The following is a 23960-nucleotide window of genomic DNA, read 5'->3' as shown; positions in this document are numbered from 1 at the left end:
GGCTGCAGGGCAGGTAAAAGGAGGGCCACGAGAGAGACAGAGATGAGGAGCCGATGAGAAGCACGGAAGCGAGGCGGAGAGACACAAGCACACAGGGGGTAGACGGGCCCCCGAGCAGATGAAAATGAGCACAGAGAGGGAGAGAGAGAGAAAGGTGCGTGCGCACACAGCTGCACTCGCGCACTTGCAGGTTCGAAAATACGAGCCCCGCGCGCCGGGGCAAAACTAAAACAAGCTGAAAAAGCGAAGACGACAAAACTGATGGAGTCCGTGCGACGAGACGAGCCGACGCGCTCCCGAGAAGTTTGTGGCTGGGCCTCCTCCCCGGGAGGACTCACTCGCACACGAAATCGGCAAGGCAGCGCGACAGAACAAGAGAGAGAGAGAAGGGGGGAAGCAGCAGCAGTGAGCCGAGTGAACGGCGCCCGATGCTGCGCTCTCTCTTTCAAAGATTTTATAATGAGCCTAGGCGATTGAAGCAGAAGTCTCGACGTGCAGATACCACGCAGACTGGCGCTGGCGACGTCAGACAAACGAGCGCACACCCACGCAAGGGCGGCTACCTTTTTGCGCAGCGCAGCAGCAGAAGAAAGGCAAAGCGGGCGAGATGTGGCGATCGCCTAAAAGGTGGAATATCCCCTCCCTCTCAGCACCTGCGGAGCGGTTTGATGCAAGTTGCAGTCACGCGTGAGCGTCTCTAGAGTTGGCAACACAAAGAGGGAAAACGTTGTACTGCACTCCATGAGAGAGAGAGAGAGGCATACGCAGAGAACGTGAAAGCAGATCCACTGAACCGTGGCATTGTGTAGACAGTGCGATGCGTCGTGTCAAGCGGAAGTGTCAGAGAGGGAGAAGAGCGAGAGAATACGGTTCGGTGGGGGGGAGGAGGGAGGGATACAGATATGCACAAACAAGCTCAGACCGGCGCACGTACAAAGAGGGAGGGCGAACGGCCTCACCAGTCCCTGCGCGATAGACACAACAGTCGCCACTAACCAACCTTGGGCCCATACCCCGCGAGCGCGGACGGGGGGCTGCGTGCACAATGCAGAGCTTCATTCAAGTGAAGCGTGAATAGACCACAGTGGTTGGGCAACGCCGCTAGTACGAGCGTCTTATGCACGCACTGTCTCGGTGGTGCTGCGCTCTGCTTGTCTTCCGTTGGGTTCCTTTTCCTTTGCTGAATTCAACTGGGCAGTTTTCACCGTGCCGTTGAAGTAAGCAGCCTGCAAGCCGTCGAGTAGAAAGAGCGACAGACAGAGGCGGCAGCGCACACAGGATAATCAAGCGCTAGCAAGCACAGCAACAGAGAAAGGCAAAGTGAGGCGAGGAGGCCCACAGGAGGAGGGCAACACGGTAGACATCAATGGTAGCACATTGGCGCACGCCACCTCATGTCCAGAGCAGTACTGTAAACCGCAAGCGAGCCGCTACTATTTCATGCCGTCCGACCTCTGTAGGAAGGGGGGGGGGCGAAGAGAAGGACAAGAGAACCACGCGCATACGCAACGCACTGAACAGGCGTTGACCTTTGGAGCGCGTCCATCCCCTCCCACACAACGGGAGCCGAACGCCACGCCGCCCCCGGCCCGTCTCACAGGGCCCCGTCGCGGGGTACAAAGCAGCCGTAGACACGCGGTGGGGCAGTGCGCCAACCCAGTCATCTCAGCACAACCTCTGCCCTAAACACCACCCACACACCCGCCTCGCAAGTCGCCCCACAGCCGCTCCCATGGCGCCGGCCGCCACCTGGTGCATCCCTCGGAGCTTGGCCCAGGCTCCCCACACCCGCAGGCAGCCAGGGCCCAGCGAGATACGCTCGAGTCACGCGGACACGCGGCCCACCATGTGGGCGGTATAAGGGTGTTCACTGCAGCAGGCCGCTCCGACGCACCGCCATCCAGGCCCTGACCGACGTCATCCGTAGCGATCCATCGCTCTGACCCCCCACGTCGTAGGTGCCTGGCCCTGTCGCCCCCAAGAAGCGGCTCGGCATTGGCAGGGAGAGGGGGGTGCTTCGCCTCCTCCTCCCACACACAGAGTGGGGGGTAGTGGCCCTGGGCACCATGCACGGAAGGGTCCCCCCTACCATCAGGGAGTAACTGAACAGATAAAAAGTGGAAGACAAAACCCCTGCATACAAGCTGGGGGTGGGGGGCTTGACGCAATTTGTGGTTCGCTGGCCACTGAATTGGCCTCCTCCTTGCTCCGCACGGAACACGATGGCTCAGCTCTTCTTCTTCGACCGCAAGACAGACTCGCGGGTCATGTCCTTGCCCTTCACTTTGAGCAAGTTCTTGAGGCTCCGCATGGCATCGGAGGTGCCAGAGCGTTTCGCGGATACGCTGCTCAAGTCCCCATCGGACTCATTTTTAAAAGCACTGTGGTTGCAGAAGAAGCTATCGTTTGGTGCGGAGGTGGACACTGGAGTGCCTGGCATCGACGCGCTATATGAGCCCACCTGGTGCGACGCATGAGTGGCGGGGAACCTAGTTCGGTCACCTCCACCATCTGCGGCTGGCTGACCAGGCCGACCTGCTGGTCCACCTCGGACCGCCTGAGGGGCTACCGTGCTCCTGAGCGAAGGAAGCTCCACTGGCAAACCCACATCGATAGATGCATTCGGGCAAAAGCTGCCGCTGGAGAAACTCGCATCACAGTCACCGCCACCCGAGGCGGGTGATGGTGTTTTCGCACCTGGTCCAACGTTCTGGCTACGGCTCAGGGAGCTATCAACGAGGGTTACTTTCCGCGAAGTGGTGCTACTCTCAACAGACATGGTGTCCTTAGACGCGCCACTTCCAAAGGCGGGTGGCAGCGCCATCGCTACGCTCCCGCTGCTAGAACTTCCGATATTCCGCCGGCCCCCATGCTTACTGCTGCCCTGCTGTTCTGGGTTCCTCTGAGTCGTCTTACCTTCTGCCCTGCCATGGCTGCTGCTGGCACTTCTAGTGGGAGTCCCACGCTGCGGTGCGCCGCTGATCTTCGCCGCGCGTTGCCAGTCAAACGCACGAACGCGCAGGTCAGCAAACGAGGCCTTGGGCGACTTCACCACACTGGGCAGGGGGAAGTCGTCCATGTATGGAAGCACCATGTCGGTGAAAAGGTAAAGTTTGATGAGGTTTGTCACAATACCGCTGAGGTTCGGGAGCGCTGTCAGTATGCGGTGCAGCACTCCTCTCCCAGAGGCGCATCCCTGGTGCACCTCGAGCCGGACAATGGGGAGCTTGTGCGCTCCAATCCAGAACTTCTTCGACGGAGGTGGCCCGATGCTAACGTGCATCGTCGTCTCCAGCTCCAATAGCTTCACGGAGAAGACGACATGCGGGATATGAATGCCGCAGTAGGTGAGCGCCAGTCTGAAGAAGAGCGAGAAGCCGCCCTCGCCGCCCTTATAGACAAGGTTGAAGTCGAAGCCGACCTCGCCGTTGGCCGACACCCTTGGCTCCGACACGTTGCTGATCCAAGGAATCTGCGTACCGATGAGGAAGTCGTCGAGGATGAGCTCGCCACCGAGGTCGCGCGGGAACTTCTTCGACGGCAGCTCTCGTAGCTGCTTTCGAACTAGCTTAATCAGGACATCGGAGAAGTTGTCGAGGCGCATATTTTGAAAGAAAAAGCGGCTGAGAAACATGTTCAGCGTGTCGGGGTTGGGCAGCGCCTTTGCGTACTCGTGCCACGCCTGTGCCTCCTTGAGGCCGGAGAGGAGTGTATGCCACCGCTCGTTCTCGCGCGAGCGCTCAAACTTAATGATGACACACGACCAGCTCGCCATGTCGCTCATCATCGACCGTCGCTTCTGATACGAGCGAGTGTAGCGGTACTGCTGTGGTGGTCTCTCAGAAGCGGCGTCGTCGCCAGCACCGTCAGTGTTGGGGCTTTCTTCGCCGTCATCGGTGCCATTGGGAGAGTTGGTGCTGCGGCAGTCGAGGCGCTCGGCAGCTGAGGATTTGCTCGGCGGGCGGGCTCCGCCAGCACTACGTGGGTGCGAAGCGGGGGATGGCACCGAGTTGTAGTGGCGGTCTGCGAGGCTGCTGTTGCTCGTTCCGTTGCCAGGTGACGGACACTGCGGCGTGGACGAGTCGAAAAGCGGCCGGCCATCCACCGTGCGCCAAATCAGCACCCGCCCCGTAAAAACTGACTCGGCGTAGCCACTGCCACCGGAAGAATTCACGGAGCCCGCTGCCGCGTCACCTCCGGCGTCGCCCGACTGCTTCTTCGAGCGCTTCACGGATGCCATCGAATCACTCTCCCCCTCCTCCCAGCAGTCCATCACCTTGGAACCACAACTGGCGGCTCCGCCGCTGCTAAACGATCCCTGCCAGCCAAAAGATGAAGTGAGCCTTAAAGAAGCCTTTACAGAGCCGGCTTCGCTGCCACTGTCTTCCTTGGCGCCAGTTTTAGCTCCACTGAAGCCACGATCGCCGGTGTTTGCTTGCGGTTGATTGGCTGCGGCTGCCGCCGACTTTTTCCGGGCGTTAAACTGCCTCACCTCCATGACGGTGGTGCTCGACACGCACACCACCCCCTTGCGGTGCTCTACGACCGTGACACCGGCGGCAGCACGAAAGGCTCTGGCGTCGCGGTGCGCATTCTTCAACGCCGAGTCAGTGCCTCCGCGACCAGTTGAGCCGGACACCACACTGCTGGTGCTGCTGTCTGCCAAGCGGAGAAGCTGATAGACAGTAACCATATTGCCCTCTAGTGAGAGCAGGCACTCGATGGGGGGACCGATAGTGCCATCTGGGCCGTACCAACTCATCATACACGTCGATGCCGCCGTGATCGGTTTGACACACCCAGTGCTTCCCGTGAGGCCCTCCAAGTCCTGATCACCACCCGAGCTATCGAAGCGAGAGAAACGCTGAGGCGCCGATGCACTGTCATCGCTTCGCGTGCTTGTCTCCAGGGCTGCCTTGCTCTCGGCGAGGTGGTCCAGCCCCGGTATGCACGCAAGCGCGCTAGTGACGCTGCAGATGAGCTGAGGAAGGGTATCCGTGTGGTAAAGGGTCCAGACGAGGACGGCAACAATACCGATCAACCAGCCGTACACGAACGCCGACACCTCCGCCATTCCGCTGCTGCGCCACAAATGAAAACGAGAGAGGCAAATTTCGGTTTGGAGTGGCGAGGCGCACACAGCGAGTCAGTAGCAGCGCGGCAAGCAGAAAGCACAGATAAATCAGCAATAGAGAGAAAGAGAGAAAGAGAGAGAGCAGCACGAGTCAAGGCATGAGCCGCACATGCACATACACGCAGATGAACGAAAACAACGCACAGTCATCCACTGCCGAGCGAAATGCGGGGGGCTCAGCAACACGAGCACGTGAAGTCAGGGACACAAGTGTTGGTCTGGCACCCCTTCCGCCCTGCAGCCTCCCCCCTGCGCACACGGACACCGCTAGCTCCCTGCTTAGGCACGGGTCAACCAAAGCAAAATAAAACCCAAGCTGAGAGCACACAAACTGAGACCAGTGCGATTCTGCAGCTTTCGATCCCTCGCGCGCAGTCCTGTCACCCGCTGGCCTCAGGCCTCTTCTGTCGCACAGCGACGGCGTGCGCAGCTCTGTGCGCAGCGACTATGTGTGCGCCGTGCACTTCGCTGTGTGCTGCGAGCTGTGGGGCCGCAAGCGATACCGAAGCGCGAGAGGGAGAAAGTGAGAAAGAGATCGCCTGTGCGAGCGTATGCGTACGGAGAAGAGACAACCCAGGAGAAGATGAGCGTATGCGCTCAAAGCCAAAGGAAGGTGGAGGCCTAACAGAGGGCGTAGCGAAGAGAATAACAAATCGTTGTCGACGCCGTCGTCGCTTTCCCGTCGTCTGTGCGTGTGGGTGGGGGGAGGGGGAGGGGGAGGAGGGTCGGCTTCGGTGGGTACCTGGATAGGAGGCCACAGCCAAGGGGGGGAGACGACGCACACGGAGTAGAGCAGAGCGCGAGTGATAATCTGAATGAGTCGAAAGAGCGCGGGGTGGCGGGTAGCAGACCAGGAAAAAAAAGGAGGGGGAGGTGAGGCGACACTGTGCATGGAGGAGGGGCCAAGCACACGGAGGATGTGCAAGAGCCTAGACAGGGAAGCACTGCCCATTAAGTCTACTGTAAGAGTGGTCCCCATCATGCTCGACTGACCTGTTTTCCAAGGCAAGTAGATGCGTAGCAGCCTACCGCAGTCACTAGGCATAGAGAGAGCAGCTTCCTGCAACAGCACGTACGCACACACACACGCACACACTCTCTCGAGCACGATGAGCACGTCGTGGCGTCATTCAAGCCGACGGTCGTGTATACGCAACTTCAGCGGGTGGCCGAGACGCGTTTCCTCGTTTTTCCCTTTTGGGGGTTTTTGTTGGATGGTGTGGCCGACATCCGCAGAGCAAAAGAGAAAAAAGGCGTCCACATGTGTATGGGGTGGTGACGCAACTCCTCTCCTCAACCACAGAGACAGCGCATGCTGTCGCAGACGACTAAATAAAGCAAACAGCGCTGGGCGCGCCCATACACGCGTGCGCGCGAGGGCGGCGAGGGGGGAGGGGGGACAAGGGAGAGAGAAGAGAGAAAAACAGAGAGCGGCAGAAGGGTGAAGAAGCGAGACGGTCGTGGTAAGAGGAAGGGGGAGACAGAGAAAACCATCGTTGCAGCTGCGGGGGAAAAAGAGGCAATACGGTAGCGGAGGGCAACAAAACAGCAGCAATAGGGAGAGGGGAGAAGTCACATTCCGCAGCAGGCCTCTCGCTCATTTGCAGTTCGTGGAGCGGAGGTAAAAGTAAAAAAAAAGGACACTGAGAAGCGCAACGGGGAAGCAAGTGGGAGGGAGAGAAGAACATCGGTGCGCACACGCCCTTCGGCAAGGAGGTGAGAAGCACGGAGAGAGGGGCTTGCTAGATGATGACTGGGCATTCTAGCTCTCTCGGTACGAGGTGCGGCCAGTCGTGCGTGGCCCACGAGGTTGATACGCCACGTTATTAGTCGCCATGCACGACAGAAAAGAGGCACGAAGGGGCCTACATTAAACGAGCAAGAAGCCCCTTCCGCCGGGCGACTCGAGAGAGCGCGCCTGCGCCCTTGTGCTGGCGACAGTCCTACTCCACGCTGCTGCTACCTGACATGAGCAGCTGCCACGACATCTGCAGCTCCTTCATCCAGTCCGCCCGCAAAAGCTCGTCCTTGAGCAACACGCGGTCGTAGCGCACACGCGCCGTAGTGACATCCGCTCTGCCGTGCGTGGCAGGAGTACCGATACTCGTCACGGCGGCATCCACCTTCTCACCGTCTGTCGCGCACACCTCCCCCGCTGCGTCGCCGCACAATCCGGCCATACTCTTCGTGCCTTCGAAAAAGCGTCGATGCACCTCCAACATCCCGCGAAGATAGAGCGGATACTCGTGCGCCAATGCGCATTGCATACACGTCTGCAGATACTTGAGCTGCGCTGCCACCTCAAGATGTAAAAGGTGCTCGCCGCTCTCAAGACGCTTGCGCAGCGCGGTACCAGGCGGCACTGTGTTCAAGCAAACTGCACGGGTGCTAGCGGACCTTTTTCTATTTCGCTCATCCTCAGGCGTAGCAGCGTCACCACTGTACGAGACCAGCACGTCCTCCGGCAGCACCAAGCGCAAGGGCAACAGTGTCGCTAACGTCGGCGAAGTACTGAGAGGCACCGTATACTGACCACGGTCAGCGCCACTGGGATGTGCAGTATCTACTGTGGCGTTCGCGCCAGCGCGTGGTGTGGTGTTCTGCGCTGACTCCAGTTGGGCGAGGAACCTCGGTGTCGCCGCATATCGGGCGAGATTGGCATGGGTACTCATCAGCGGCGATTGCAGCAACTGCTCAGGCCACTGAACACGCGCAGCAGCGAGCTGCCCGGCGCGCTGAGCGGCTCTCTCGCCTGACTCTTCGGCATCCTGTGTGAGTTCAGCAGTGGACTGGCGAGAGGAATTGGTGCACAGTAATTCATAAGTCGAGCGCTTGGCGTCAGGGGCATGGTTGCAGTTTTGTTGTGCGACGCTGGGCACTGGCGTCGTGTGGTGCGGTGCGCCGCTGTTCAGCACGCTGAGCTGGCCAGCCACAGGGAACTCATGACCCCCGTTCTTCGAGTCACGTTCGTCATCAACGGTGGCCTCGTGCATCAGCCACTTCACCGCCGCGTCGCGCGTCAGCGTGGAGGTCTGCATAAGCACCTCGAGGAGGTAGTTACGGTGCTCGACTACGAACGGCGCGGCATGGGTGAGGTGGTCGCGCCGCAGCTCGTCGACAGCCTCCACCACAGCGAGAGTCGTACGCTGGAGATAGAAGAGGTAATGATACAAGCAGGCTGCGTACACCTGCCGGGACACCGCGTGTAGGCGCACACCCAGAGAGGGCACCACACCACCGTGTGGTCGCGGGGCGCACTCGCTTTTCGACCGACCAGTCACAAGTGGCCCACCGTGCGACTCCTGCTGCCGTGGCCCCGGCGACGCAGGCGATGCCTGCAGCGAACGATAGGCTCGTGCTGCCCTTGGCGCCATGGGAGTACCGCGGTCGGACGCTGATCGCGCTGTGCGTGAAGGGGCGGCACCTGCCTCATCATCACACCTGGAGGTAATCTGTACGCGCGGTGTCACGTCAAACGATGAGTCAGGCTGTGGACGAGGCGAGTGCAACGCGGCCGCTGCCACGCACGGCGCCGATTGAGAGCGACGGCGAGTCCCATCGGAGGCTGCAGCTGATCGCGGCGGACAGAGGGCTGGCGGTGCGCCAGAAAGCGCTGGAAACACATGACGAACAGCGAGAGTTCGATGCGCGACAACGCTATGCATGGACCTCTCTTCTCCAGTGGAGAGGCGCGAGTCTTCACGGTCGAGTTTTCTGAGACTTTGCGCGGCCGCTGAGCGCACGCGAGCCGACGCAAGCCTGCCAGTGACATCCCTCACGGCACCCGTGCTAGGTGATGGTGTGGAGGTGGGCAGGCGAAGCAGGAGCGGTGCGGTTCTCGCTGGTGGCGACTGATGATGATATGATGGAGTCCCTTCCATTGCCCTTGTTTCTGCGCTTGCAGCTCCACCTGTGAACTTTGCAGACGTGTATTGAAGGACTTCGACAGAGAGGCAAAGAGATGTACGTTGCTGTCGACGAGGGTGTCGACCCCGCTCTGCACTACCGGCAGCATGAGGCGGTCGCACAATAGTGGCGACATGCCTCTCTATCTCACAGTCGGCTGTACGCACAACTGCGTCACCATGGCGATTAGCGCTGTCCGCAGGTGCAGTCGTCCTGTTGAGAGATGGGGCGCTGCTGCTTCGCATGGTCTCTCGGTGGACGAGTGTTCCGGTTAGCTCGGTCGGTGGTTGCAAGGTTGCCAGAGTCTCCGGCGTCGAGCTACGCTCGACGGTGCCACACTCACTTTCTGCAGCGCTTTTTAACGAGCTCACTCCAAGCAGCGTGCATCGCGGAGACGGGAGCGCCTCTGCTCGGCAAGTGCCGCCAGCCATGTTGCCGGATCTGACACCACTTTCACGCGGCGAACGCAGTAGCTGCAGTGCTCCAGAGATTCCAGAGGAGCCAAGCGTCCCATCCGCAGCCCCATTCGATCGGCCACACGGCTGTGATGAGCCGGGTGCAACCAACGGTGACTCGCGAGCCCCCAGCGGGGCCCAGTCCGAGCGCACCACGTGAAGAAACTGCTGGAGGGCAGTCCACACGGCTTCTCGATGCATGACAGCTCGCAATGCGACGGCAAGTGCTGCCTTGTACTCCCTCAGCACACATTCCATCGTACGTAGCAAGGAGAGTGGAAGGGCGGTCGGCGCATCTTGCTGCGGCGGCGCGAGGCTCTCTGTAGGGGCGCTGCGGCTGACGATGGCGATGCGTGCCGGCGGTCGCGGCCCCTCGTCCGAGCGCGGTGGACGTGGTAGGGGCGGTCGTGGATGAGGATGAGCCTCCCCGGCGTCTGCGCAGTTCATGACGCCCACCTTGTTGCTGTCAGGGGGGTCTGTGGCTGACGGAGAGAGGCAAAGAGCCCCGGTGTGCCTACCCGCCTGCGCAGTCGTTGTCCGCATCGCCGTCCGCCTCGGTGGAGTTTCAGCGAGTGCTGCCTTTTCAACGAGCCCGCCTCGGAGCCTCTCGCTGACCCGCTCAGGCCCTTTAAATGGGTAGCTGCCCACGTGTTTCGCGTCTTTGAGCACCTTGTCGCTAGGCGAAGGAGACACCGCTGCCGAGGTGACACGCCTTGTGGCGGGGGTGCTTTCCAGTTCAACTCCTGGCAGCTTGGACGGAGGCTGCCTTGTGACATCACTGCGGATATTGTGCTTGCGGCATGTCTGGTCCATCGATGCGCGTGCATCCGAAGTAGACCTCTCGTCGATGGCCTGTATAGCGTGCGTGTACTGCGTGGGATGGAATAGGTATGTCTCCACAAGGTACACATCCATGAAGGGTAGCTTCACCTCCAGCAGGAGGTGGCGCATGCGATTGATTTGCCTCAGTACCCTTGGCGAGGACGGTGAAGGCGGCAGCGGTCGACGTATAAGACTGGCCGCACCACCGGCAGCGATAGAATCGGTTGCTGCATTGTGGCCGGAGTGCACGCACCACACCAAGGGTGAGGAGGGAGCTCGAGTCGATAAACTCAGCTCCCGCGTCTTCGACGACACGAGACTGTTGGTTTGGACAACACAGGGTGGCGTAACAGTCGCCTCATTCGATCCATCACGAGCTGCGGTGCCCTTTTGCAGAAGTGGCTGCTGCCCTGCCGCTAGTGGTGGCCTTGACCGCGATGGCAGCGAACGTGCCCTCACCGCGCCACCACTGCACGAAGCTCTGCGCTCCTTGACGATAACATCAGGAGGGTGTGCGTTGCTCATCCGCCGACCTCCACAGAAGCGACTCTGCTGTATAGGAAAGGCGATCAAACAATGTTGTGCCGACGTGGGGAGGGGAGGGGAGAGCGCGGTGCTAATGGGGCAAACAAATAGGGGAAAAGATACTCCGCAGAGGAAAGAGTACACGTCCGAGAGCCAGACGCGGCTATGCGTTGGCTCGCATATCTTTCTACGAGCAGCGTTTGCTTGCCGCTTGCGTGCGGCAGCTCAGCAGGTAGAGTTGTTATGTTGTCTGTGAAGGCTCATGGAGAACAATCCATGGCCTCTGTTGTCACTTCAGCACGTGCGGAGTATGCTCACACGGGCGCGCAGCAACATACGAGTTGCGCAGCACCCAATCGGGCGGTCGTGAGTCTACCACTACGGAGCGCTAGAGAGTGCGAAAGATCAGAGGAAGAAGAGAGAAGTAAGCGCGCGCGCCTGTGTGCGTGTGAGTCGTCGAAGGTGCGCCTCCAGCAATCCTGGGCAGCAAATTCACCGATACGCTTTCCTTTCCGGCAAGTTAGCAGGGCAGAAGGGAGGAAGAAGGTGCAGTGCGGCCAAGAAGCAAAAAAAAACTCCCTCCCTCCCTCTTGCTCTACTCGATGAGAGAACGGCGTAACCGAAAGAGCGAGAGAGAGAGATAGGTGTGATCTGTGATGTGTGATGGAGCTCCCCGTGCACACTCGTGCCTTTTCCCTCCTTCCCTCCCCCTTCTCTCGCTCTGCGGGTATTGGGGACAAGCTAAGGATGACCGTGAAAGGCAGAAAGAGAGAGAGAAAGAGCGAACGAGGCAGAGTGTTTGTCGCTGAAAAGTGACGGCGTGTGTGTGTGTGTGTGTGCGTGTGTGTGTGGGTGTGTGTGTGTGTGTGGGTGGGTGGGTGGCTTAAGTTCTCGCAATACTATTCGGTGTTAATGTCTTCTTTGGTCTCCTTCGTTAATCTGTACGCGGGCTGGGCTTTGCTTGTCGGAAACTTCACACTGGTAGACCGCAGTGAAGAGGGTTGACGTTTCAGCGTTGTGAGTAGAAGAGGAGATCGGTGTCGAGGGTGGACTAGGTAAGAGTACGCATGGATGGGTGTGTGTGCGTGTGTGTGTGTGGGTGGTGTGTGTGGGGGGGGGGGGGGGGCAAGCAAACATAAAAAGCGAGGAGGTGGTAGTGGAGTTCGCTGGGACGAGTAGTTCGAGGGAGACGGTGGTAAGAAAAGGAGAGGGGGGCTGTTGTGCGCTTGTCGTAGCGCTGGGTGTGTCCATCCGCTGACCACCCCCACCTTCCACTTGGCAATTTCCTCGTCGTGATACACGTGAGAGGGGTAATCGCAGGACAGGAATACGCCTCCCCTCGCCCCACGGGGGGCATGGCACCCTTTTCCTGTTCTCCCCTTCATCCGCCCTACTACTCACATTCATGGAAAAGGGGAAGGGAAGGGGACGTGGGGCGGTTACGGACAGCAGCACAGCCCCCCCCTATGTCGTCATTATTACCCCTATGACGCTTGAGTTTCGAGTTGCTCACTGCACGCATGCGCATGAGAGGGGACATCGTTGCGCCCTTCGCTCGTGCTGTTCTCCCTTCCCATAAACGATGCTTGCGCTTCGCCTGTCTTGTGTTGCTGTTGCGCTTGAGCTTCAGCCCACCTGTGCGCTCGGGGAGAACGCACGCCAGACGTCTCTACGGCCATTCACGTGTGTGTGGGGGGGGGTGCTGACTTTTCCGGCTTGCTTGCCGTGCAGAGACAAAACAAGAGGGCACCCACTCTGACACGAAGAGGCGCACGCTTCCTGAGGAGAGAGACAGTGAGAGGCGCGCTGACCGCAGTGTGGGCCGCGGGGGAAAGCAGTGAAGGGTCGGCAACAAGGGAAAAGGGAGAGAAAACGCGTAGAAGACAAACCAAAAGTGGCGACCAAGACCGAGCTGCGATAGGGAGGGAAATGGAGACACGTGAAGTAAAGAGAAGACCCCCCCTCTTGCGCGGCCCAGCGCATAGCGAAGTCCGAATACGCGCACCTGCGCAGAGGTACTCGCGATGGGCATCGTTCTCATATTTCCGGCAGGGAAGGCTGCCTTTCGTTTTCCCTTCTTCTTCGTCCTTCTCCCTCTCCCTTGACTGCGTTGTCACCGTACTTAGGGGTACGGAGGAGGAAAAGGTGGGTGGTGTTGGGGGAGCCATCGTGTTGCTGGGGTAAGTGCTTGCCTCGCTGTAGGTGTCCGTGCTTCCCGTGCTCGCTAGCTCTCGGTGTGCGCCCCCCCCCCCCCACCCCAACCCACCCCTCCGCCTGCGTGCTCGTTGAGTAGGGGAGTGGAAACGACGCGAAGAAGAAAAGGGCAGAAAACAAAGTTGAGCAGAGGCGTCCAACGAAGCGGAGGTGGCACATCGTGGAGTGGCGACAGCGGAGGCAAGACGGACGGGGGAAGGCGAGTGAGAACGACAGAGAGACAGAGACGCCGTGGAAGTAACAACACAGAGCCGATGTCTGAGAGAGGGAGGGGCGCACACAGACAGACACACGCGTGAGTGCATGGGAGCTGAAAGGGAGAAGGAAAAGAAGAAAGTCTGCAAGTCATACCGGGGTTCGAGGCGCTACTTAACAATGGAGAGGGGGCAGGCAGGCAAATCAAAGAGAGAGAGGAGGGGGGTGGGTGGAGACAGACAGACAGACAGCGCAAGCCAGCAAGAAGTGAGGGCAGAGAAAATGAAAACTGAAGAAAGACACGACTTAGGCATATGCACATCCACATCCACATGCACAGGCGTCTGCCTATATGCGCCACATCGGGGCACCACACAAGCGGGAGAGAGACGTGTGGCGCACTGCAGATTGTCGGGAGGAGGAGGAGAAAAAGAGGCCTCCCACAGACAGAGTGGGCCTGCAGCGGTCTTCTCTGGGAGCTAAAGTGAGCGCCCCGCTGATTATGTGCGCAGTAGTCGAAGCTGGAGTGGTGAGGGCGGGAGATGAGGAGGGACGAGGGCAAAGGGAGACACATTGCTAGAAAAAGGAAAAGGAAAGAGACGGAGGAAGACAAGAAACAGCGACATCGATGCTTGCAAAGGCGAAACAGGGGGGGAGAAGAGATCAGCAGCGGACCAAGCGTGGATAAAGCCATTCAGTGGGTTCTGAAGACGCACCCAAGTAAGCACACCGACACACACACACACACACACGCACACGACAGCTGAGAAAAAATCGCAAAAAAAGGGTGTCGAGGAGAAGGAACGAGACGGGGACGGGGCGGGCGCCTCACATTTCTCGCGCGTCTGCAGGACGAGAGAGAGGGAGGGAGAGGGGTACCGATGCAGCCACCACACTGGAACGCTCATGCACGGCATGGGGAAGGAAGGGAGGTAGAGGTGAGGCAGAGAAGCATTTGCAGATGAAGAGAAAACTGAAGATTCAAAAACAAAGCGAGACAACAATAATGGGCATAGAAGATGACGGCACGCAGAAGACGATGAGGGGCACAAGAACCACAGCTATGGATCGTGCACACCGACTCCTACAACCGCTATCATATCAGGCGTGCACGTCATGGAGAGAGAGAGAGAGAGAAAAGCCAGTAAACAAAAAGTAGGCGAATGAAGAGAGGAGGAGGAGGAGGAAAGAATCATGTGGAAGCACCCGCTTATGAATGTCAGCGTGCACAGTTTACGTCCACATACGGGTGAGCCAGCGAGTGTGTGAGAGGCAGCCAGTGCTGAAACAAAGTAGAGGGAGAGCGCACAGCGCAGGGGCTTCCGTCTTCTTCTTCTCACCTTCAGTCGCAGTGGGTAGGGGGTCCCGCAAGCACAGGTGTCACCTCGACAATGTTGGCTGGACTACCGCAGCGTCACAGAGTGGCGTCGGATCGCGCGGTTGTCAGGGCGAAGCAAAGCCTGAGGTCCCCGGTTGAACTCCGCGCTGACCGAATGGGCAGCAGTGGAGACGCGCCTGCTCCCGGTGTCCTGCGTAGGGGGAGTTGACTTGGTTCCTCGGCTGGCCGACTTGACCGCACCGTGTGATTTGTGCGTAGTGGGGGAGTTGAGAGTCGCGCTGTCCTTGTCAGCTGCAACACAAGTGACGCCGTTCAACATCGCAGGGGGGTGGCCGGCACTGTTCTCCGCCGACTGGCGTGCTTTGCCGACCCGTGCCTCCTTCCGCATCTCGGCATACGTGAGATACGAGTCGTAGCCGTCGCTGTTGTGGGTGAAGAGGGTGCACAGGTCCGACTCGTCGGGCTCAGCGCCGTGGATGGCTCGGTTTATTATGTCTGGATTCGCGATTGCACCCAGTGTGATGCACACGCCCTGCACTGCATCAGTCGCTATGCGCTTCTCTGCCTCGGCCAGGCTTATGTTGTCGTCACACAAGACAACGCCGCCAAAGCAGCGAAGGGCCGTCTGCAGGAGGGAAGCCGGCATTGGGCCGTGGTAGTAGCCGTCACTGCCGCTCGCCACGGTAATGTAAGCAATCTTGCGCTCCCCCATATGCGTGGCAACAGTCTCTGTCACCACCTCCCGATCGGTGTCCTTCATCCCCTTGGAGAGGTCCGTAGGTGATATACGCACACCGACACGCCGCCGCCCGACGGCCGCAGCCACTGCGTCGACAATCTCGTCCAGCAGGCGGCAGCGGTCGGCAGGCGAGCCGCCGTAGTCGTCATTACGGGTGTTGCTGCATCTACGCAGGAACTGGTCAATCAAGTAGCCACCACCAGCGTGGACTTCGACACCGTCGAAGCCAGCCAGCATCGCGTTCTTTGCAGCCGCAACGTACAGCTGCACAATCCACTTGAGCCTCTCGGCGCTCAGCGCCACCACATCGACAGGGTACGACTGGACCTTTCCGTCCGCGGCGAAGGCGGCTGGGCAGCGGCAGTCAGGTGAGATGCCCTGCATTGTGGGGCCGACAGCCCGCGTGTCCGTGCCGCTGGCAATGTTGCACTGCAGTGTGGCCCGGCCACCGTGGTGCAGCTGGCAGTACATAATGCCACCCTTCTCATGGACGGCATCCGTGACCTGGCGCCATGCCAGCACCTGCGCCTTGGTCGAGATGCCTGCACCCCGAACGTACGTGTGGTAGCCAGGCTGTACCTCGCACGGTTCGCTGATAATGAGACCGTAGCTGGCGCGGCGCGCGTAGTAGGCGACCATCATGGCCGTCGGGCACTGCTGCTCGTCGCAACGCTGGCGAGGTATCGGCCCCATGACCAGACGGTTCTTCATCGTCGTCGCGCCAAGAAGCAGCGGCTGCGATACTGAAACGTACGGACGCCCCTTCGCTGGCATTGGCATGGCGGTGGCGCGCTGGCATGACAAGCGACTACCTTTACTCCCCTCAGAGGGGATCGTGATGCCCGCCACAACGTGCGGCTCGGAGAAGCTGTGCGGCTCGCAGATGGGGTAGTCAATGTACCCCTTGCTGCCCCGGGTAAAGAAGGTTGGCGCATGGGCGCGGTTAAGCGGGGTGTTTGTGAGCACTCGCCAGACGAGGTCGGGGTTCGCGAGGGCTTGCATGCCGAAGAGCACGGCGTCGACAGTTCCGTCCGCGATCGCCTGCTCGGCCATCTCCAGCGATGTGTACCCGTGGCTCGCCAAGACAGCGCCACCGAAGGAGCGGCGTACCCACACCTCTGCGCTCCCTGGCACATTGGCCCTCGGGTCACCACGGACGACGTCGACGAAGGCAATTTTGCGAGCGTCGAGCTGCTCGCACACGTACGCGGTGAGTGCCTCGGGATGGCTGTCCTTCTGGCCATTGAAGGTGTCCAGCGGGGTCAGTCGCACACCAACGCGATCTGGCTTGATTGCCGCTGCAACTGCGTCGAGGACCTCCAGCAGAAAGCGAGAGCGGTTCGCCACGCTGCCGCCGTACTTATCGGTGCGCTGGTTCGACGAATCCCGCAGGAACGAGTCGAGCAAGTAACCGCCACCGGCGTGAATTTCCACCGCGTCGAAGCCGGCCGCCATTGCGTTGAGAGCCGCGCGGGTGAAGAACTTCACCGCAGCGCCGATCTCGGCCAGTGTCATGGCATGGATGAGCTGGGGGTAGGCCTGAGCCTTGCCGTCACGACTCCACTGCGCAATGCACTGCTCCGCCTCAGGAGGAATGCCCACCGCGGAGGGGCCCATCGGAGCCAAGTCGCCTGACGTGAGGTTTGCCGGTGTGGTGGCGCGGCCTGGATGGTAAAGCTGAGCTGCGATCAGCCCACCACGTGCGTGAACGGCCTCTGTGATAGTGCGCCACGATTCCACCTGTTCTGCCGAGTACAGGCCGGGCTCATACGCGAAGCCTGAGTAGTTGCGCTGAACCATGATAGACTCCGTGATAATCATCCCCATCGAGGCCCGAGAGCCGTAGTACTCCGCCATGATGGCAGTGGGCACGTGGTTGTCATCGGCGCGGCACCGCGTCAGCGGTGCCATGACCATACGGTTCTTCATGGTCGGCTGGCCTACGCGGCATGGCCGGAAAAGGTGCGAGTACACGGTGCGGTTCCCTGCCGACATGGCTGAAAATACAGCGACGGAGGAAGGATGCGCCAAGCGTGGGGCGGTGGGTTCGTGTGTGGACCTCTGTCAGCCCCTAATGTGAGCTGCAAGCGCGGACGGTGAGTGAAGAGAGCGAGAGAAAGAGAAACGAGCGTGGGAAAGCGCGTGTGTGAGGGAAGAGCACCTTGACGCATGAAGTCTAAAATGGGAGTGGGGAGAGGGGGCGGTGAAGACGTCGGTGAAGGCAAAAGCGAGAGAGGGAGAGAGGAGAAGCGGAAAACACAAAATGAGGCTCACGGCCGAGTATGCGGGGAGGCGAGTTGGCCGTGAGAGGGCCCACACACACACACGCACACAAAGAGAAGAACAGTAGACCGATAGCCGGCTGGCTAATGAGGATGAGTAGGCGCAGCGAGGCGCGAAAAGGAAAACTAAAAACTTAAAGAAGGAAGGCAGAAGAAGTGATGACGGGAAGGCGGCGATGTACCGCAGCTTTGGGCTTGTTCAGGGAAGCAGCGGTAGAGACGGTGGCAATACGGGGTGCAAGAGTGGGAGAGAGAGGGAGGGAGGGAGGGACAACTCAGCACACGCCTCCTCTCGATGAGCCTCTCCTCTCTGCCTTTCCTTGGCCCTGTGTCGCTTCGGCTCCCGTTGTGCGACTGAACGCGTGTGTGCGGCTGCGTGCCAGCGAAGGAATACGGCAACGCGGTAAGCGAGAGGAATTCAACAAAGTCGCACGATGTGCGTGTACAACGTCACGGGTGGGAAACTGGAGGAGAGCAGAGAAGCGGGAGAAGGGGGGGTAAGAGACTATGGGCGAAAACACTCCCTGACGGGTAGCATTGAACCAGCGGAGGGGAAGCACAGAAAAAGACTGCCAGTGGGAGAGAGTGAGGGGAGGTCAATGGGTAAGGAAATACGCACCGTACAGGGGGGGAGGGAGGAGGGAGATCACTAGAGAAAAGCGGAAGCAATGCAAGCGCGCGCGCGTGCTCAGGGAGGGGGAGGGGAGAGAGAGAAAACAAACAGTGAAGAAAACTACGCGCGCAACACGCTTTAGATGATAGCCTTGATGTGGGCAGCCCCTCAAACGCAGGCGGGGAGGAAGGCAAGAGAATGGCGGGATAAGAGGCGCGGGAGCTGGGAAAACAACCACCGCGCTGACGCTTCACTGTCTCTTTCTGTTCGGCTTTTCGTTCGCCTTTACGCTTGAGGGAAATTAGCGGTCTCGGAAAGGGTAAGGAGGGCGGTGTAAGCCGGTTGGACAAGAAGCGCTGCGTGAAAATGGCGAAGCTCAGAGCCCAACAAGCCAGCAAGGTGGAAGCGAAGACAGGAAGTCGGGCACACGCGCAAAATGGGGAGGGGTGTATCGTGTGAGATGGTTAGCTCAATGCAAAGGCGGCGACATGTAAAAGGGCCTCTCGTGTGGTCGTTGTTCGGGTCGAAGAGCGATAACAGCAAAGCGCGCCAACAGAGAATGAGACGGGAGGAACGGGAGGGGAAGGGGGAGGGCGAAAGAGGTGAGAGGAGGTGACTCAGCGCCGTCACAGGGGAGTGGTCAAGTGGCGGAGAGGAAGGAGGCGAATGTCTACCGTGGTGTGGCGTTAGTTGCTGTTGCAGCGTTGAGAAAAGGCCTCGGTGTGCTCTGGAGCCAAACAATTCAGGAGGCATGATAGTCGAGCACCGTTCGATTGTCGTGTAGAGTGAGGAGGGGAACGTACAAAGAGTGGGCGAGAACAGGTGAAGGGATGAATTTGTTTTCATGAAGAGAAGCGGCACCCTGTGCGTAACGCAACACAGAGCGGCGGTCGGGGTGCCAGCGCACACCACGGCCGCGTTAAGGCGAACTGTATGGAGCAGCGGGGAACAGGTGAGGCAAGGTGCTGCGGCTACGTGGGCCCAGGCACCTACACATCACACAACAGTACAGAGATTGCATGTGTCTGTCGCATGCAGAAGAGAGGGGGGGAGATGCGGAGGACAGAGTTGATTGTTAAGAATAAGAGGGCAAATGGGGAAAAGAAAAAGCGCTGCAAGTGAAAAGTGCAGAGAAGCGCACGGCCTTAACGAGTAAGCTGAAGCATCCCACCCACCTGATGAACACCGTACGCAGGGACATGCTGATGCGCTCAGGGCTGCTTGTTTTCCAGCGGGTTTTTTCTCTCTTTCCCCTCTCCCGCTCTTCACTGCTCCTCCTGATCCTCTGCAGTGCATAACCAAAGGGGAGGAAGGGGGGGAGGGGGGGGGGCGTCGCCGCGTCTTGCATCCTCACGGCCCCATCGCTTCTCTGCCGCGTCAGGATCTCGCATTCTCAGGCTCATACCGTTCTCTGCTGACAGTCGCTCCACAATCCGTTGCAGGAAGAAACGAGGGTGGGTGAAGTGCGCCTAGAGAGCCACACATGCACAGCAACAGTGGCCGCACCGACACGCCTATGCCTCTCCATCATCGCCTCACTCTTCGCTTAAACCCGCGCTTCATCAATTTGTGCCTCCCACTCCGTGGCGGTTGCGCATGCGTGGCGCTTTTCTCGTGCGCCGCCCCCTCGACGGGTCCACTCCACCGCGAGCAAGTCAGCCAATTCAGACGCACACGCAACCGCACCTCGTCTACCTCGGCAGCACTACAGCGAAACCCTGGTCGTCTGGGACGAGCCGACCTGTCGTCGCCGAGTCGGGTCAGTGCGTCTCACGGGCCGCATACAGCGCAGGCTCGGCTCAGGGTTACGCTCGACACCACCGCAGCGCAGCAAGAGAAGGCACAGACAGTAGGAGTATTCGTATATGCGCTGCACCGTCGACAGGATTCGCGGTGCGCTGGTACAGTCGCAATCATGGCTGCCAGCCACTTCGGCACAGCGCCAGCCGAGTCCTCTCCGCCGACACCAAGTAGCCCACAGGCGTGTATACTCGATGGCATGCTTCAGGACGCCTGGCTTCCCGACAAAGCGTGCGGGTACTGGGCCCGGAGATGCCACGCGCGGTGAAGTGGGCGGCATCATCTCAGGCGACATAAAAGGAGAAGTCAGTAAAACGAAAAATAGAGACTGAAACGCAGAGACAACTGCAGGAGCGAGAGCAAGTGTGCTCGTAACCGCACTACGCGGCCGCCGCGCCTCGTACTATCAACCGTGCAAGCAGGTCGATATCATCGCCAGAAAGGAGGAAATGGGAAAAATAAAGCCAACGAGGGCTCACAGACATAAATAGGGCATCCCGAGTGCCGGTGCGACCTCTACTGTGGGTGTTGGCAGTAGTAACAACTGGCAAAGCAACACAAACTACCCTCCTCAAGCGCGTTGCACAGACACGCACGCAGGCCCAAAAAGAAACGCAAGACGGCGACGAGAGAAAAGTAAAGGCGGCGCCCAGCACGGAAGAACGAGGGCGCTCTCCGTACAGGCCCGCGCAGAGGCGCACACACACACACACACACACACACACTTGTGCGCACACTTTGAGGGGCATCGCCTGTCACGTGCAAACGCGAGAGGGGTGAGAACGGCTGCAGAGTAGAAGAGTCGGGTGGGCGGGAGGGGGAGGAGCACGAGATGAAACAGAAATAAAAATGAAAGCAAACCTCACATAGAGGGAGCGGGGGGATCAACGGAGAAAAACAGAGGCCGTAGCCCCTCTGACCATCTCTTTTGGGTCGGGCGTGCTTGAGAGGAGAGAACCGAAAACGACCGACGACACGCTCGTCAGTGAGTTGTCCTCAATCTCACGTCATCAGCCCACCACCACCACTCACTGAGTCTTGCTCACGTGGGCCACATAGCGGACGCCGGGGGTATTGAGCGTCGAGTGAGCCGAGGCCATCACACTGCTGTCAAGGCGTCTCCTTCGTGCACGAGGGAGCAGCGGCCGAGGGACACGAGCTCACCATGGACGGATAGTCGTTGTAGCCCGCCTCGCTGGTACTGTAGAACGTCGCAGGATCAGGCGTGTTCAGCGCCGCACCGGCGATCGCGCGCGCAACGAGGTCGGGGTTTGCAAGCGCCTTCGTGCCAAACACAACAGCATCGGCAGCACCGCTCGCCACCGTCTCCGCTGCCTCCTCAATCTCAAAGCCCATGCCGGTAAACAACACCCCCTCGTACGCCTCGCGTGCCCACTTGTCCGCACCGCACGCCTGGCTGAAGAAGTCGCCGCGCATCACATCAAGAAACGAAATATTTCGAGAGTTCAGCTGCGAGCAGATGTACCGCGTCAACGCCTCCGGGTTCTCGTCACTTTGGCTGTTGAAGCTGTTGAGGGGGGAAATTCGCAGACCAACACGCTCGCGGCCAATCTCCTTAATCACGGCATCCAAGACCTCGAACAGGAAACGGCACCGGTTCTCGATGCTGCCGCCGTACTCATCCGTGCGCTGGTTCGAGCTCGACTTGAGAAACTCGTCGATCAGGTACCCGTTCGCGCCGTGCACCTCCACACCATCGAACCCGGCGGCCATCGCATTACAGGCGGCAGTCGCGTAGAGTTTTACATAGAGCGCGATATCCTCCGCCGTCATCTCGTGCGGCACGGGGTACGGCTGCTTCTCACCATTCCGCGCGAACGCACCAGGGCATTCGTGGTCGGTGATGGCAACCGCAGACGGCGCGACGATGCGCACACCCTCGTCCACGTTCGACGGCACCGTGGCGCGGCCACCATTGTGGATCTGGCAGAAGATGAGCCCACCCTTCTCGTGGACGGCATCCGTCACCTTCCTCCACCCGTCCACCTGCTCCTTGCCGTAGATGCCGCCTTCGTGGCAAAATGTGGAGTAGCCCTTCTCGATTTGTGTTGCCTCCGTGATGATGAGACCCATCGAGGCGCGGTCCGCGTAGTGCCTCACCATCGCAGGAGTGGGAACGTGTTCGTCGTCAGCACGGCAGCGCGTCAGGGGCGCCATGACAAAGCGATTTGGCATCGACAGCTGTCCGATCACGAGCGGCTTCAGCAGCGCATCGATTGAGTTGGAGGCGGTGGGCATGGTGAATACTCTTTTTCCTTTGCTAGCTTGAGGGGGAGGGGGGGCGGAGAAGAGAGAGATGAAAGAACGGAGAGTGTGAGTAGGCTACAACGAGGCCACAAGTGAGGCAGTACATTCGTCTCGATAGATCCGAGCTCTGGGCGGTGTGTGCGCTCGGGCGGCTTACACTGAAGCCATATCAGCCAAAATAACGTACGTCTTACTGAAGAGCATCAATACGAGTACATCCTTTGTGCGCTGACGAGAGTGCAGAGCCACCCGTCCTTCCGACTTCCTGTCTCACCAAGTGAAGACACGAAGGGGGTCGGATGGGCAGTGGGGCGTGCTCGGGAGACGTGGACAGTGGAAGCAACGCGAGAGAGAGAGAAGGGGCCACGGGGACACTCGGGCCCCTTCTCAAACAGAGCGGCAACTCTAAAGCAGTACTGGCAGGCGCAATAACGATCGCGCTCGCGCTGGGCAAAAAAAAAGCAAAACACCACCGCCTCCCCCCCCGCCGCCGGCCCCGTCGCCCCGCGCTGTGCCGCGCAACGGTGAGTAAAAACGACGCGCAGAGGAAAGTCGCACAGCTTTCCCACTTTCCCCCCGTGGGGGGGCGCCCGCGCATTCGCCTGCTGGAGCACCAGGAAGAGGCGTGTAAGGGGGAGGAGCGAGCGAGAGTGCGTCGGTCGCACTCACTGTCCGGCAGCGACCCGCCTCCAGCAGAGCACACAAAAATGCCAGTCCGGTGCGCAACCTGCAGTCGCGCTATTAGCACACATTATCTGATCGAGCGCTCGCTCCGAGACAGCAGCGCGACTGTGCAGTGAGAAGGGGTGGCGCACACATCGAACGGTTAGCAGCTGATAGGGAGAAATGGGGAGGCGCACGCGCAGCTTCACGAGGGCAATACTCGCCGACGCGTCTGAACAGAGGCCGGCGCCACGTACGCTACGGCCGCCCTTCTCACCACTTTTGCCTAGAGGACGCTCAAGGGAGGTAATACCAGTGATAGAGAGAGATGTCGACTGCGCGGACCTCGCTTGGCGGTGACCCTCCACTCACAATACCGAGTCGGCCAAAGCGCCAGTCGTTGCTGTTGTCCTGAGCCTTTCGGTGGTGTTCAGAACGTTTGGTCCGCACAAGAGAAAAATAGTGAGAAGGCGGCGGCGGCAGGCGAAGTGACGGCCAACAAGCGGCAACGGACTAAAAGCGCGCACGCACCTGCGAGCGAGCAGAAATGGGAAGGACGGGGGGCCCACAGCAAACACACCCCGAGTGCGCCTCAGCTTCGGTAGTAGTCGCCTCTTTCTGATTCCCCTCGACACCCTCCCCCCCCCCGTAGGAGACAAGGTGCGTGGGGGCGAGGAAGCCGCAAGTCACATATACTCCCCTCGCCGCCACACACCGCCCAGGGACTCCCTCTTCCTCTTCTCCGGCCTGTCTGCAACATGAGTACAAGGGAGGAAGTGCGTCGTAGCCCCTCCACGCTTGCATAATACAAAACACAGGAGGGGGTGAAACAGGAAATGGAGAAAAAAGGTGATGATGAGCGAGGGATGGAACCCACAACCTCTCTCGCACCTGTGTGCGGCAACTGTCCCTCACTACTTTGGCGATCATAACGCCGGTGCACCTGTGAACGAGGCGGGTGAGTGTAGCCCCTCGTAGAGCCACACTTCGACGACGGGTAAGGAC

General features: G+C 59.7%; 4 protein-coding genes across 4 annotated transcripts, besides 2 other annotated features; all 4 read right to left on the bottom strand.

Moving 5' to 3' along the window:
- Positions 1 to 1539: 1539 nt before the first annotated feature.
- Positions 1540 to 2099: a repeat region.
- A 128-nt stretch (positions 2100 to 2227) lies between these two features.
- LPMP_120840 (hypothetical protein) lies at positions 2228 to 3787 on the bottom strand (the record flags this gene model as incomplete). Its single annotated transcript, XM_010698762.1, has 1 exon — positions 2228 to 3787. One exon carries the CDS (start codon positions 3785 to 3787, stop codon positions 2228 to 2230), a length of 1560 nt encoding a protein of 519 aa, XP_010697064.1.
- A 3290-nt stretch (positions 3788 to 7077) lies between these two features.
- Positions 7078 to 10446, bottom strand: LPMP_120830 (hypothetical protein; the record flags this gene model as incomplete). Its single annotated transcript, XM_010698761.1, has 1 exon — positions 7078 to 10446. The coding sequence occupies one exon, from the start codon at positions 10444 to 10446 to the stop codon at positions 7078 to 7080; it is 3369 nt and encodes a 1122-aa protein (XP_010697063.1).
- A 4208-nt stretch (positions 10447 to 14654) lies between these two features.
- LPMP_120820 (n-ethylmaleimide reductase-like protein) lies at positions 14655 to 17324 on the bottom strand (the record flags this gene model as incomplete). Its single annotated transcript, XM_010698760.1, has 1 exon — positions 14655 to 17324. The coding sequence occupies one exon, from the start codon at positions 17322 to 17324 to the stop codon at positions 14655 to 14657; it is 2670 nt and encodes an 889-aa protein (XP_010697062.1).
- A 2534-nt stretch (positions 17325 to 19858) lies between these two features.
- Positions 19859 to 20301: a repeat region.
- Positions 20302 to 21134: 833 nt separating this feature from the next.
- On the bottom strand, positions 21135 to 22283 carry LPMP_120810 (NADH:flavin oxidoreductase/NADH oxidase, putative; the record flags this gene model as incomplete). Its single annotated transcript, XM_010698759.1, has 1 exon — positions 21135 to 22283. One exon carries the CDS (start codon positions 22281 to 22283, stop codon positions 21135 to 21137), a length of 1149 nt encoding a protein of 382 aa, XP_010697061.1.
- Positions 22284 to 23960: the final 1677 nt, after the last annotated feature.

The sequence above is a fragment of the Leishmania panamensis genome, assembly GCF_000755165.1.
Source record: "Leishmania panamensis strain MHOM/PA/94/PSC-1 chromosome 12 sequence".
NCBI classification, from domain to species: domain Eukaryota; phylum Euglenozoa; class Kinetoplastea; order Trypanosomatida; family Trypanosomatidae; genus Leishmania; species Leishmania panamensis.
The sequence above is the reverse complement of the archived record's forward strand: the minus strand, read 5'-3'. Positions and strand labels throughout refer to the sequence as shown.